The sequence below is a fragment of the Somniosus microcephalus genome, unplaced genomic scaffold, assembly GCF_052327205.1.
Source record: "Somniosus microcephalus isolate GS21.2 unplaced genomic scaffold, FLI_Smic_1.0 unresolved_chr1, whole genome shotgun sequence".
Lineage (NCBI taxonomy): Eukaryota > Metazoa > Chordata > Chondrichthyes > Squaliformes > Somniosidae > Somniosus > Somniosus microcephalus.
The window spans coordinates 113,717,536-113,732,161 of NW_028225179.1; the positions used below are offsets into that span (position 1 = coordinate 113,717,536).

General features: G+C 47.0%; 1 protein-coding gene across 1 annotated transcript in view; it reads left to right on the forward strand.

The window, feature by feature from the left end:
- LOC147095719 (uncharacterized) overlaps positions 1-14,626 on the forward strand; it is a 250,160-nt gene that overhangs the window by 210,046 nt on the left and 25,488 nt on the right. Inside the window, exons 4-5 of the mRNA XM_085974761.1 lie at positions 678-719; positions 13,700-13,777. Of these exons, the coding sequence (XP_085830887.1) occupies positions 678-719; positions 13,700-13,777 (120 nt within the window). The remainder of the gene's footprint in view (positions 1-677; positions 720-13,699; positions 13,778-14,626) is intronic.

Consider the following 14,626-nt stretch of genomic DNA (forward strand, 5'->3'; position numbering starts at 1 on the left):
TCAAACTGACCCCACACTAAAGGGGAAGCTGGTGTCACATTGTTAACATCAAACTGACCCCACACTAAAGGGGAAACTGTTGTCACATTGTTAACATCAAACTGACCCCACACTAAATGGGAAACTGGGGTCACATTGTTAACATCAAACTGACACCACACTAAAGGGTTTCCGTGTGTAAAACAGAGTTACAGGCCAAGCCTATTTTTTAAAATGATTTTCATGTTTGTTTTGAGCACAACTTAACGTGACAGATACAATAAAGTAAAAAAAGTCCATTAAATCAGACCCAGAAAATATATTTCTGAGAATGGAGTACTTTAATAAAGGGTGTGACATGTATCATGAGCGAAATCCGATGGGGTAATTTTACCTTCAGCAGATTGTGTAAATTGAGTAATATCGAATTAACTGCCCATTGGACACAACCCCCGATTTTAATTCCATTGAAGGGGATGAAGGGAAATTTAGGTTTGGTTTATAATGGGCGGCTGATTCGATATCACCCATTTGACACTATTGGCCAAAGGTAAAATGACCCCCAATGTTTATGATGGTTGATGAAGGTGGTTGACCTGCCCCGCACTCAGCATGCAGGGTGCATAGAGATGGCCGTCCTGTGCGGTTTCTGCAGTACAGAAGGGGTACCGATTCATTTAACAAAACTCTACTCTTAGGTAATGAAGATGAGGAGAGCGACATGGAGCATGAAAAAGCAAGTAGGTTAAAATTGATCTGTGGAAATGTATTTCTGTCTTGCTTTCTCTCTTCAACGACTCTCTGGTAATCCCCCCTGTCTCACCATCTCCCTCTCCTCCCTGAAGAACCTCTCTAAAATCCAGTTCTTCGATGAAGCTCTTCAAATCTCTCCTGTGTGGCTCCCTGTCACACGCCTCTGTGAAGCACCATGGGACATTGTGTTAAGTCAAAGGCGCTATATAAATGCAAGTTGTTTGCTCACAAGTCCACTGAGCTCTCTTAGGGAGATACCTTTTGTAGTGTATGTACCCGTCTACCTTTAAGGGAACTATTGAATGTAACCGTTCACCTTTCAGTGAACTACTTTAGGGGTGGCACTATTTGTTTGGCTTCTGTATACTGTAATACCGATAGTGACCACACCAGTATATAAGTGTTGTGGCAGGATTGCTGGGGCAGATTCGCCCGGACCTTCGAATAGTAAAGACCTGTTTGTTTGTTACTTCTGAAGTCTGTGTATTTATTAACTGCACAACCCACAGACTTTACAGTGGCGACGAGTCCGATCGTACCCTGCGGCAAGACTACCAAAGCAAGAAGAGCGTCGAAGAGAGGCAACCACCCTCGTCGTGCTGCTGGAAGAAAACACGAGGCTGCAGCAGGAGAAAGGTGGAAGACTTTAGCAACAAAAGCTTCCATCTGCAACAGGCACTGACTACCCTTCTACCACGGTACGGAGTGAGCCGATCAGCAGGGAACAAGGCGGCTGCGGAGACTGTGAGTAGGGGAAGGTGTAGAGAATATCCGGAGGATAAGGGCAGAGCACTCGACCTCGGTCGAGGGGGAGCTGAGCCGGTCAGAAGTCGGGTCCAACGGCGTCGGGTGACAGCCGGACCGCGATCGGCGGGAAAAGCCGGGCAGCGACCGCAGCCACGAAGCGCTGAGACTGGGAGTAGGCGCGGGAAGAGAAACCCAGCCGCAGCCGGGGAGGGAAACAGCGGTCTGCGAGAGGGCTGGGAGGCGAACAGGAACCGTGCGGGTGGGAGAGAGAGACAGAGCCGAGCAAGGGGAGAGAGACTGTGCGAGAGCCAGTCCAGCGGCTGAACTGTTCTCCACCAACGGGGTACCCAGGGCCGGTAGAACCGAACGTGCGGGAGAGAGAGCGACAGAGCCGGGTACGGAGAGAGAGACTGCGCGAGAGCCAGTCCAGCGGCTGAACTGTCCTCCGTTAACGGGGTGTACCCAGCGCCGGTAGAGCCGTGCGGGCGGGAGGAAAAGACAGAGCCGAGTAAGGGGAGCTGTGCGTAAGCCAGCCCAGCGGCTGAACCTGTCCGCTGTGGGAAAGCGTACCCCTTCCACCAGGGAAGAAACGCGGGAAGCCGCCATTAGGCGGAGAAGACGATTGAAGTGGGCGGGGAGAGAAGGAAAGAGCGGGAAACCGCCATTTTCGCGGGAAAACCGCCATCTTAGAAATAAACAAATAAATAAGAATACTTAAAGAAATACGGGTGCTGCTCCCAAAGGGAAGAAAGATGCCTAAGAGAGGGAATATTAACGATTTTAATTCTGAAATAGAAGACTGGGCCACGTACGTGGAACGCATAGAGATCTATTGCGAAGCCAACAAAATAGAGGAAGACGACAAGGCGATAACATTGCTAAACTCGATGGGGGCAAAAACATACGGGCTCTTGAAGCATCTAATAGCACCAAATAAACCAGCGGATCAGACCTTCGAAGAGATTGTGGCTGTGCTGAAGGACCACTTGAACCCCACACCGTTGATGCTGGCTGAACGATTCAAATTCTACGCAAGAACGCAGAGGAAAGACAAAAGCAATGCGGAATACTTGGTCGAACTGCGTAAGCTAGCGAAATACTGCCAGTTTGGAGGGAATCTGACAGAAGCGCTGCGGGACAAGTTCGTATGCGGATTGTCCAAAGAAGGGACGCAGAAGCGACTACTGGAAGAGAACGACCTCACACTGGACAGGGCTGTCCTTATAGCTGCATCGCACGAAGCCGCCGCGAAAGGAATGGCGGAAATGCAACTAAAGGCGGCGGCACTCGGGGTGGACCAAATTACTTCAAGCACAACAAAATGCTACCGTTGTGGGAAGACAACGCATGACCAGAATCAATGCTGGTTTAAGAACCAAGAGTGTAGGAAATGTGGCAAACTGGGTCACATCGCGAAGGTATGCCGGTCCGGGAAAAAGACCAACAATCAAAGGAAGCCACCACAAGAAAAGTACAACAAGGTACACAAGGTGGCTGAGAAGAGTTCAGACGAACAGAATTCAGACTCAGACCCAAACAACCAGGAGCTGGGTAGTCTGAGAATCCACAATGTGGGTAAAGAAACAGATCTACAGACCATCTGGGTCATACTAAAAATAGCTGGAGTCCAAGTAAGAATGGAGCTGGACACTGGATCAGCTCTATCAGTCATCAACCGAAGGGACTACCACCGGCTATTCTCTCACATACCTTTAAGAAATACCAAGTTCGTATTACAGACATACACGGGGCATAACGTATACCCCGTGGGGAAAATAAGAGTCAAGGTGAGAGATAGGGGTAAAGAACACCCAAGAATGAACTTGTACGTATTACCTGAGGGAGGCCCACCACTTCTAGGACGGGAGTGGATTAGGAAAATAGACATGGAATGGCATTACCTAAAAGCCATAATGAGGGAGGACTCGGTGCAAGCTATTAGCTCAGAGTCTGAAATGGATGATGATAAGACCAATTCGAATATGGATGACAAGGCTAAAAGGGACTTGCCGACGATGGGGAAGAAAACGAAGACATGCAGAAGGACTTATGGTACCAAGAAGAATAAAGCTGCAGAGCAGAACTCCAGGTTGACAGAGAATTCTGAGCCTGTTCAAGCAAAGGATTCATCCACGACGGAAGAACACTGAGCTCGGACGCAAACTTATGTCAAAGTACGACAACAATTAGAACAGTTGAGTGACCGTCTCGTACAAGAGATGAAAAATATGGAAAAGTTCTGGGACACCGAATGGGAGAACCTGGAAAGACAACAGAGACAGCTAGCTCAAGCAGAGAGCGACCATAGAGCCATCGTGGCCAAATACCAATCACGTTCCCTTGATGCTGTTCAGGAACTAGAATACTTACAGAACGAACCAAAGGAAGAGGAATCTTCAGGAAGCCAGGATTTTATTCCAGTTCTTCTCTACGACTCCTTACAAGCAGAGTGTGAGAAGTTGAAAGAACAGTATGAACAGGCCCAGGCTACAATTCTGGAGGGGGTTAACTCGGCAACCTCCGAAAAGCTAGTTTCAGTAGAAGCATATGAACAACTAAAGGTTGAACATGAGCAAGAAGTCCAAAGGCTGCAGGAAATTCTTGATGAGCTCAAGGCCAAGACAGACTCATCGGTAGAAGTTCCATCCATAGATGAGAAATTAGAGGTGAAAAACATGGCAGAGCATGAAAGACAGGATGTCCAAGAACTCATAAAAACATTGAAGGACACCCAAGACAAATATGAGGCGGCAATGACCAAGGTTCAACAACTTGAAGAACAGATTCAACTGGGAATCCTTTCAGTGGAAGAAAAGGAAACTGTAAGAAACTCCGAGACTGTAAGAATGGTCCCTGAACATGAACTAGAGAGCATCAGGGCGCAACTTTTCCGAGCGCTGAAAGCCAAAGTTCAAGAGGAACAGAAGGTGGAAGTATTGGAGGAAAAGGTGGATGAAATGGAGAAGACTCTGATCCACCGTGTTCCCAGGGAAGAGTTAACGATCAGCCAACTCCTTCATATGCTGAAGGACAAGACTCTGCAAGGGGAACAATCTGAACACGAGCTTCAATCTTCAGGGGGAACGAGTTCGGAGCTCTCAAAAGTCACGGAGATAGCTGAGGTGGCAACACAAATTTTACAAGGATGCCAAAAGTACGTTGAATCACGTCAAGGTGAACAGAAGAATGTGGAAACCGTTACTTCAGTAGAAGGATTAAATAGCCTGATAACGCAATTCCCGATGGAAGGGAAGGTATTGAACTCACAAATGAGGTCCGTCGTAAAGGAATGGCAGATAACCCAGGAAGAGCGGGATGAATATGAATGCATGAAGAAGTCTTTTCAAGAAAGATGTCTAGGGAAGGAACCACCGTCAGCTAACGTCCAGACGGGTGAGGAGGAAGAAGAAGGCTCTCTCGCTGGCCTAACTCAGGACGAACCCGAATATTACCATGACCTGTTGAGTGACACTGAATATTACGAGGATGTGGTCTGCCCAGCTTGTGATGAAAACTCCCAAAGTGCTGAAATCCGGATGAAGCACTTAAGGTCTAAGGAACATAGAGAGTTGGTGGCGCTACAGCTGGCAGCCGAGAAAGGAGCTCCGAGAGTTTCAAAAAGGCAGAAAAGAAAAAGAAGAAGCAGAAGATAATAACTGTCTAAAATATTAGCACTTCTACCATCTCAGGCGGGACACTACGAAAGGAGCTAAATTAGTTGAAAACCTGGAAACTGTCAAGACAGCCCGTTGGTTGTAAAAGTCCGCACTGCTGGTTCAACAGGACGAAAGTTCAAGCTGTTACATCAAGAAAAAGGCTATGGAGGAGTCACGCTAGCCAGGTGAACCGGCTACACCAAAGAAATGTTGTTCGGAACGAGTCAAGATCAGAGACTGAATCTATGAACTGTTTCCGCAGAGACTGAACCTGTGAACTGTTCCCACCGAGATTATATCTGTAAATTGTTTTATATGACATTGACTCCACCGAGATTATATCTGTAATTTGTTTTATAGGAAGTTGAAGATATGTATGTTTAACGGGGACTCTGTAAGTAATAAGCTAAAAAGGGAGGATTGTAGTGTATGTACCCGTCTACCTTTAAGGGAACTATTGAATGTAACCGTTCACCTTTAAGAGAACTACTTTAGGTGTGGCACTATTTGTTTGGCTTCTGTATACTGTAATACCGATAGTGACCACACCAGTGTATAAGTGTTGTGGCAGGATTGCTGGGGCAGATTCGCCCTGACCTTCGAATAGTAAAGACCTGTTTGTTTGTTACTTCTGAAGTCTGTGTATTTATTAACTGCACAACCCACAGACTTTACACCTTTAATAAGTAGCAAAGGAGGAAAGCGTACAACCTAAATTCCACCAAACTGGCACTCATTTAGTGAAGGGTAGTGCGAATTGAGCCCATTGACCCCAGCAGTACTGGGTCTATTGCATGGGAACGATAAAAATGGGCTCTCAAATGAACTGAAAACACGGCAGAGCAGAAAGAAGGTGACAGAAAGGTGCACTGCCCAAATCATTGTGAGGAGAGGCTGTAATAGAAGGGAGAAAATTCATCGCAAAATGGAGGAAATTGCAGCAGGAGAGTGGGGTTCAACTGCTAGACAATAATAAGGGTTTTTTCAGAGGGTAAAGTGGGCTTGTATAAGGAAGAGTTTGCACAGATTCAACAGAGTAAGGAGGAAGCTCTGAGGGACCTGGGTGTCCTTGTACACGAATCACTGAAAGTTAACAGCAGGTACAGCAAGCAATTAGGAAAGCAAATCGTATGTCGGCCTTTATTAGAAGAGGATTTGAGTATAAGAGTAAAGATGTCTTACTGCAATTATATAGTCCCCTGGTGAGATCACACCTGGAGTATTGTGCACAGTTTTGGTCTCCTTACCTAAGGAAGGATATACTTGCCATCGAGGGGGTGCAACGAAGGTTCACCAGACTGGTTCCTGGGATGGGGGGATTGTCCTATGGGGAGAGATTGAGTAGACTAGGCCTATATTCTCTAGAGTTTAGAAGAATAAGAGGTGATCTCATTGAAACATACAAAGTTCTTACAGGGCTTGACAGGTAGATGCAGGGAGGATGTTTCTCCTGCCTGTGGAGTCTAGAACCAGGGGTCACAGTCTCAGAATAAGGGGTCGGCCATTTAGGACTGAGATGAGGGGAAATTTCTTCACTCAGAGGGTGGTGAATCTTGGGAATTCTCTACCCCAAAGGGCTGTGGAGGCTCAGAAGTTGAGTATATTCAAGACAGAGGTCGATAAATTTTTGAATATTAAGGGATCAAGGAATATGGGGATAGTGCAGGAAAGTGGAGATGAGGTAGAAGATCAGCCATGATCTCATTGAATGGTGGAGCAGGCTCATGGGGCCAAATGGCCTCCTCCTGCTCTTATTCTTATGTTCTTATGTTCTAAGCTGTGATGGCAGACTGTCGTAAGCATCTAACTGGAGGAGAAGATTGATTGTTGCACTTTGTAGATGGTCAGTTCTGCTACAACAGGAGCTAATGGCATGATAAGTTATATATTTAGAAAGCACCTTTCACGACCTCAGGATGTCCCAAAGCACTTCACAGCCAATGAAGTACTTTTGAAATGTAGGCACTGTTGTAATGTAGGAAAATGCAGAGCCAATTGGCGCACAGCAAGCTCCCACAAACAGCAATGTGATTGTGATGCCTTCCTTTAGGAACTTATGTTGGTTTTCAAGTTAATTCAGGGGTTTAATTAATTTGGGTCGATTCCCATTGTGTGCCGCCACCTAGTGGATATTTGGTACCTAGCAAGTGCCGTAAAGCGCAGTAAAGAGCTGTAAAGAAAGTGCTGTAAAGTAAATTGCTGTACATCACAAGACCTGCAGCTCGACACATGGTCTTGGAAGTTATTTTCTTGTTACGCTTCGGCCTTGGACACTATTTGTCTGTAAGTACTTGAGAATGTTGTAGATGATTAGTGTACACTATATTTTGCAGAAAATGTTTAGTTTGTAACCTTTCTCTGTAAGCAAACTTACACAGCTAGCCGTGAATTGCTCGCTCTCTGCATCTAGCTGGTTAACTTGTAGCTGTATTTTGATGCACTATGTACAGGGCTAATTTAAAGTGAATGTAAGAGAATGCCTTTCAGTTTGCTAAATGTATATTCACAGTAAGCTGTGTTTTCACGTGTTTTGGTAAGTTACATGCCAAATGTACTGTGTTGCTCACGCTTACCTAAGTTTGTGTATGCATATCAGTTATGTACTTGTGTACTAATGTATGCTTCCACTTCTGTATTGTATTTCAGTTTCACAATAAGAATCTTTCAGTAAAGTTTACAAGAAAAGTCAAGCCTTGTGATTTTTATGGGAAGATATCAAGTGGTTAGCTACCTGTCTAGCTCTGCATAGGAATGCGCTGCAAGGGCAGAATAGTGAAAAGACAACAGCACAGCGGGCTCAAGCACAAGAAGATACCACCCAGCTACCATGAGTCTATGCTCAGGAAGACAATATACCATAGAGGACGTCGACCAGCCAACCGAGAAGCATGAGCCTCTTCGAGCAAATGATGCCAAGTCACAGTCCTCTAAAGCATCCTCTAGATCATCTCGGTGGTCCAGCAGACCGTCGTCATCGACAGCTTCTGCAGCCGCCAAAACACATGCCAAGGCAAAAGCTGCCCAGGCTCAATTGTCCTTCGCTGAAAAAGAAGCTGGTGTGATGAAGCAGAGAGCCGACCTCGACGCTAGTGTGGTGAAGCAGAGAGCTGACCTGGATGCCAGTCTCCACATTCTCCAAGGCCAGAGAGCTGCCGCTGAAGCTGCAGCTTATGAAGAAGGTGAGGAGAATGAAGGCGGGGAGCACAGCCATGAACCATATGTTCTAAAACAGCCCCTCAGTCCAGTGCAACGTACAAGTGAATATGTCCAACAACACTCCAAATTGTTCTTCAAGGAAACATCCAGGTATCTCGACGCAGAACCAGCTACTCACCACAGTAACAAACAGCCTGTTTTCGGAGACACTGAGCTTAAAAGAGAAGAAACAAGTAAGACTTACCTGCAGAGACCTCCACAGCACTCGGCCAATCCAGCCAAGCAGTCCTTACCCGAGCCACAAGGTGCACAAGACCTCGCTAGGTACCTCATCCGCCGAGAATTGTTAATGTTAAGGTCTTCTAGAATTTGATGACCGTCCTGAAAATTATTGGTCATGGAAAGCGTCCTTCCTGAGTACCACCAAGGACTTGAATCTGTCAGCCAGAGAAGAAGTAGATTTGATGACAAAGTGGCTCGGAGCTGAGTCATCAGAACAGGCGAGGAGAATTCGCTCAGTGCACGTCCGCGATCCCACAGCAGGCCTCAACCTGGTTTGGCAACATCTCGAAGACTGTTATGGGACACCAGAAGTCATTGAACACGCACTGCTTAAGAAGATTGAGGACTTTCCGAAGCTAACCAACAAAGATTTTCGAGAACTGGGTGACATTCTCCTTGAACTGGAGTGTGCTAAGGGAGAAGGTTACCTGACAGGCCTCTCGTATTTGGATACAGCTCGTGGGGTAAACCCAATAGTGGAAAAGCTCCCCTACAACCTTCAAGAGAAATGGATAGCTAAGGGATCCAAGTACAAGGAGGACAATGGAGTGGCATTACCCCCCTTCTCTCTCTTCTCCAGGTTCGTCCAACAACAGGCAAAGGTGAGGAATGATCCAAGTTTCACTTTCTCCACCTCCAGCAGTTACGCTCCTTCGAGAACAGAGAAACCCACAAAGTACAGCAACAAAGCCTCTGTGAGCGTGCACAAAACATGTTCCAGCCGAACCCTCAGTCAACCAATCCAGTTCTGCTGGGAATAAAGTGGATGACCCAGATCATCAGTGTCCAATACACAAGAAGCCCCACCCACTCAAAAGGTGTCGAAGCTTTAGAGGCAAGCCTATTGATGAGCGCAAATCATACCTGAAAGAGAATTGCATCTGCTTCAGGTGTTGTGGGTCAACTCTGCACATGGCAAAAGACTGCAAGGCGACAATCAAGTGCTTTGAGTGCAACAGTGAAAAACACATCGCAGCCCTGCATCCAGGTCCTCCTCCTTCGACCACCGAGAGTGCTGCGGTTGACAAAGAGGATAACGGGGAGCAAAGCGAAAGCACATCTTCTTCAGTCACCTCCAAGTGTACAGAGGTTTGTGGAAATGCAAGCAGCCCACGCTCATGCTCCAAAATCTGCTTGGTTAAAGCATATCCTGCAGGGAGAAAGGAGAAGGCAATCAAGATGTACGCAGTGCTTGATGAGCAAAGTAACAAGTCTCTAGCGAAGACAGAATTCTTCAATCTCTTTGAAGTCAAGGCCAGCGCAGCTCGGTACACACTAAAAACCTGTTCAGGGACAACAGAGACTGCGGGTAGGAGAGTTGGCAACTTCATGATCGAGTCCATGGATGGGAAACTACAGCTTCCCCTCCCCACCTTAATTGAGTGTGACATGATGCCAGATGATAGGATGGAAATCCCCTCCCCAGAGGTCGCACGCCATCAGCCCCACCTACGGCCAGTTGCCAACAAGATTCCAGCTGTGGACCCGGACGCTCCAATCCTCCTGCTCTTGGGAAGAGACATCTTAAGGGTGCACAAGGTGCGTGAGCAAATCAACGGGCCCCACAATGCTCCTTATGCGCAGCGGCTTGACCTGGGATGGGTCCTCATGGGTGGAGTTTGCCCGGGAACAGTCCACAAACCAACGGATGTCAACGTCTATAAAGCAAACGTGCTGCACAACGGTCACACATCCTTTCTCAACCCATGCCCAAACAGGATCCAGGTAAAGGAAGACTACAATGGCATGACGCAGCATCACAGGTCAACCTCCTCTGCCTGTGAGGAAGAGGCAGGCCTCACTGTGAGCACAGACAGCCTAGGATGCTCAGTGTTTGAAAGGTCCAAGGATGATGACAAACCAGCACTATCCATGGATGACACAGCTTTCCTAACCATCATGGATGAGGGGGTTTACCAGGACGATGGACACAACTGGGTGGCACCCATTTCGCTCTCCTAGACGCCATCTTCCGAGCAACAGGGAACAAGCTATGAAGCGCCGCTGCTCACTCAGGAGAACACTGGAGCAACGGAGCCTGGGCTCTCCTGGAACCTGGAAACAGAGAGCTCCACATTCCTGGTGTCCCATGAAGAAAGGCCATTCACACGGAGAGGTGTCCTGTCCACAGTCAACAGTTTGTACGACCCTCTGGGGTTCGTAGCTCCCATAACAATGCAAGGAAAAGCATTAGTACGGGAGCTCTCATCTGATCAGAGTGAGTGGGATGCTCCACTCCTCCCAGAAAAAGAAGCAAAATGGAACCTATGGAAGGAGTCCTTGAAGGCTCTCGAAGACCTGCAAAAGAAAGGATGCACGTGGGAGTTTAACCCCCCGCATTCATCCCACATGGGTGGTTCATGGGAGAGGCTCATCGGTGTTGCCAGGCGTATTCTGGATGCTATGCTGCTTCGGACGGGACCCAATCATCTCACACACGATGTCTTGAGCACTCTCATGGCTGAAGTCATGGCGATCATGAATGCAAGACCACTGGTGCCGGTGTCCACCGACCCAGACATGCCTGCAGTCCTCACCCCAGCGATGCTCCTGACTCAAAAGATGAGTGCTATTTCAGCCCCCTCTGGAAACTTCGACATGGCTGAGCTGCACGGGAAGCAGTGGAAGCAAGTCCAGTGTCTTGCAGACACTTTTTGGAAGAGATGGAGAGGAGAGTATTTGTCCACCCTACAGAGCCATAGGAAATGGACAGAAGACAAGCCAAATGTCAAAGTGGGAGATGTTGTCTTGCTGAAAGACAGCCAAGCACACTGAAATGAATGGCCAGTGGGACTGGTTGTCAAAACTCTGCCGAGCAGGGACAAGAGGGTCCGCAAGGTGGAGGTGAAGATTGTCAAGGAGGGGACTGTCAAAGTGTTTCTGAGGCCAGTCTCAGAGATCGTAGTCCTCCTTTCTGAAGAAACCTAGAGAAAGGATTCTGAGTATGTTTGCAGCCAAAGGACGTTTTCTTTAGGTTTTATTTTGTACCTGTAGTGGTACATACCAAGCGGGGAGTGTGCTGCCTTCCTTTAGGAACTTGTGTTGGTTTTCAAGTTAATTCAGGGGTTTAATTAATTTGGGTTGATTCCCATTGTGTGCCGCCACCTAGTGGATATTTGGTACCTAGCAAGTGCAGTAAAGCGCAGTAAAGTGCAGTAAAGTAAGTGCTGTAAAGTAAATTGCTGTACATCACAAGACCTGCAGCTCGACACATGGTCTTGGAAGTTATTTTCTTGTTACACTTCGGCCTTGGACACTATTTGTCTGTAAGTACTTGAGAATGTTATAGATGATTAGTGTACACTATATTTTGCAGAAAATGTTTAGTTTGTAACCTTTCTCTGTAAGCAAACTTACACAGCTAGCCGTGAATTGCTCGCTCTCTGCATCTAGCTGGTTAACTTGTAGCTGTATTTTGATGCACTATGTACAGGGCTAATTTAAAGTGAATGTAAGAGAATGCCTTTCAGTTTGCTAAATGTATATTCACAGTAAGCTGTGTTTTCACGTGTTTTGGTAAGTTACATGCCAAATGTACTGTGTTGCTCACGCTTACCTAAGTTTGTGTATGCATATCAGTTATGTACTTGTGTACTAATGTATGCTTCCACTTCTGTATTGTATTTCAGTTTCACAATAAGAATCTTTCAGTAAAGTTTACAGGAAAAGTCAAGCCTTGTGATTTTTATGGGAAGATATCAAATTGTTAGCTACCTGTCTAGCTCTGCATAGGAACGCGCTGCAAGGGCAGAATAGTGATAATGGCCAGATAATTTGTTTTAGTAATGGTGGTTGAGGGGTAAATATTGTCCAGCTTCTTCTTCTTCTTAGGTAGTCCCTCGGAACTGAGGATGACTTGCTTCCACATTAAAAATGAGTTCACAGGTGACTGATGAGCACAATGTGGGACCTACAGTCTCTGTCACAGGTGGGGCAGACGGTGGTTGAAGGGGCAGGTGGGTGGTGTGCTTGGGTTGACGTGCTAGGATTGCGCTTGGCTTCCGCTTGCTCCCAGCGAAGAGACTCAAGGCGTTCGGCGCCTTCCCAGATGCTCCTCCTCCACTTTGTGCGGTCTTGGGCCAGGGATTCCCAGGTGTCGATGGGGATGTTGCACTTTTTCAAGAAGGCTTTGAGGGTGTCCTTGAAGCATTTCCTCTGCCCACCTGGGGCTCTCTTGCTGTGTCGGAGCTCTGAGTAGAGCGTTTGTTTTTGATGTCTCGTATTGGGCATGTGGACGATGTGACCCATCCATCGGTGCTGATTGAACGTGGTCAAAGCTTCAGTGCTGGAGATGTTGGCCTGAGCAAGAACACTGACGTTGATTAGCCACCTATCCTGCCAATGGATTTGCAGGACCTTGCAGAGGCAGCATTGGTGGTACCTCTCCAGTGCTTTGAGGTGCATGCTGTACATGGTCTATGTCTCTGAAGCATTCGGGAGGGCGGGCATCACTACTGCTCTGTAGACTATGAGCTTAGTGCCGGTTTTGAGGTCCTGGTCTTCAAACACTCTCTTCCTCAGGCGACCGAAGGCTGCACTGACACACTGAAGGCAGTGTTGGACTTCGTCATCGACGTCTGCCCTAGTTGACAGTAGGCTCCCGAGGTACGGAAAGTGGTCCACATTGTCCAAGGCCTTATCGTGGATTTTGATCATCGGGGGGCAGCACTGTGTGGCGGGGGCAGGTTGGTAGAGGATCTTTGTCTTACGGATGTTTAGTGTAAGGCCCATGCTCTCGTACGCTTCGGTGAAGGTGTTGACGAAGGTTTGGAGTTCGACCTCCCGAGTGAGTGCACTGGGGAGAACTCCCCAGTGCCTCTTTGAATAGTGCCATGGGATCTGTAATGTTTACCTGAGAGGGCAGATGGGGACTCAGTTTTACGTCTCATCTGAAAGATGGCCATTCCGACAGTGTCAGTACTGCACAGGGAGTGTCAACCTAGAGAGTGCTACCACTGAGCAACTGCGGAGCATATAACTGCTGGTCTTTCGTTAAATGATAACATTCCCTTCAAATGTTAACGTAAGCGTCCCAGCAATTGATAAGTAGCGCAGAACGCAAAATTGTATATTTGTTCCTTTGAAGACGTGTCTGTTCCTGTGGGCTGATACTTTTCTCCTTCTAGAGTGTCTTTTTCAGCAAACTATGATCAAGGGAAAGGCGTGCTTGAAACCTATGCTGCTCAGACTGTTAAGTAATCCAGGTAGGTGCATTGTGATATGATTTTAGCTCTCGTTAGATGGGATAGCAACAGAATTGCTATGGAATATAGAACTCTAATACAGTATATTTTAACTGCACGCCTAGTGGGCACATGAGTAGGAACATTTAAGTTTGCTCATTTGAAAGTTCCCTATTTTAGTGAAGATGTCGACCTGTTTAAAACTATTGAACTAACATTATCCACACTGAGACAGAACGAGGGATTCCACACGAGTACTGGTTCTCATTTTCCCACAGTGTGCAATTTCAAAACCACGGCTTCTCATCTGGTGTCCCTCATAGCTTTGTAAACCATTATTAATGTTTATATAGAGGGTAATTTTAATCGAACACGGCGGGTGGGAATCCCCCGGGATCGGGGGTGGAATGCTTCGTTTATACCCCGGCCAATATTATTCTACACTGACTGCAATGGAGAGTGAAATGATCCCGATGCACTAAGCCCATTGTTGGGAGATTTCCTCTGATCCCGATGTACTAACCCCATTGTTGGGAGATTTCCCCTGATCCCTATGTCTTATCCCCATTGTTGGGTGATTTCCTCTGATCCCGATGTACTAACCCCATTGTTGGGAGATTTCCTCTGATCCCGATATACTAACCCCATTGTTGGGAGATTTCCTCTGATCCCTATGTCTTATCCCCATTGTTGGGAGATTTCCTCTGATCCCTATGTATTAACCCCATTGTTGGGAGATTTCCCCTGATCCCTATGTATTAACCCCATTGTTGGGAGATTTCCTCTGATCCCTATGTATTAACCCCATTGTTGGGAGATTTCCTCTGATCCCTATGTATTAACCCCATTGTTGGGAGATTTCCTCTGATC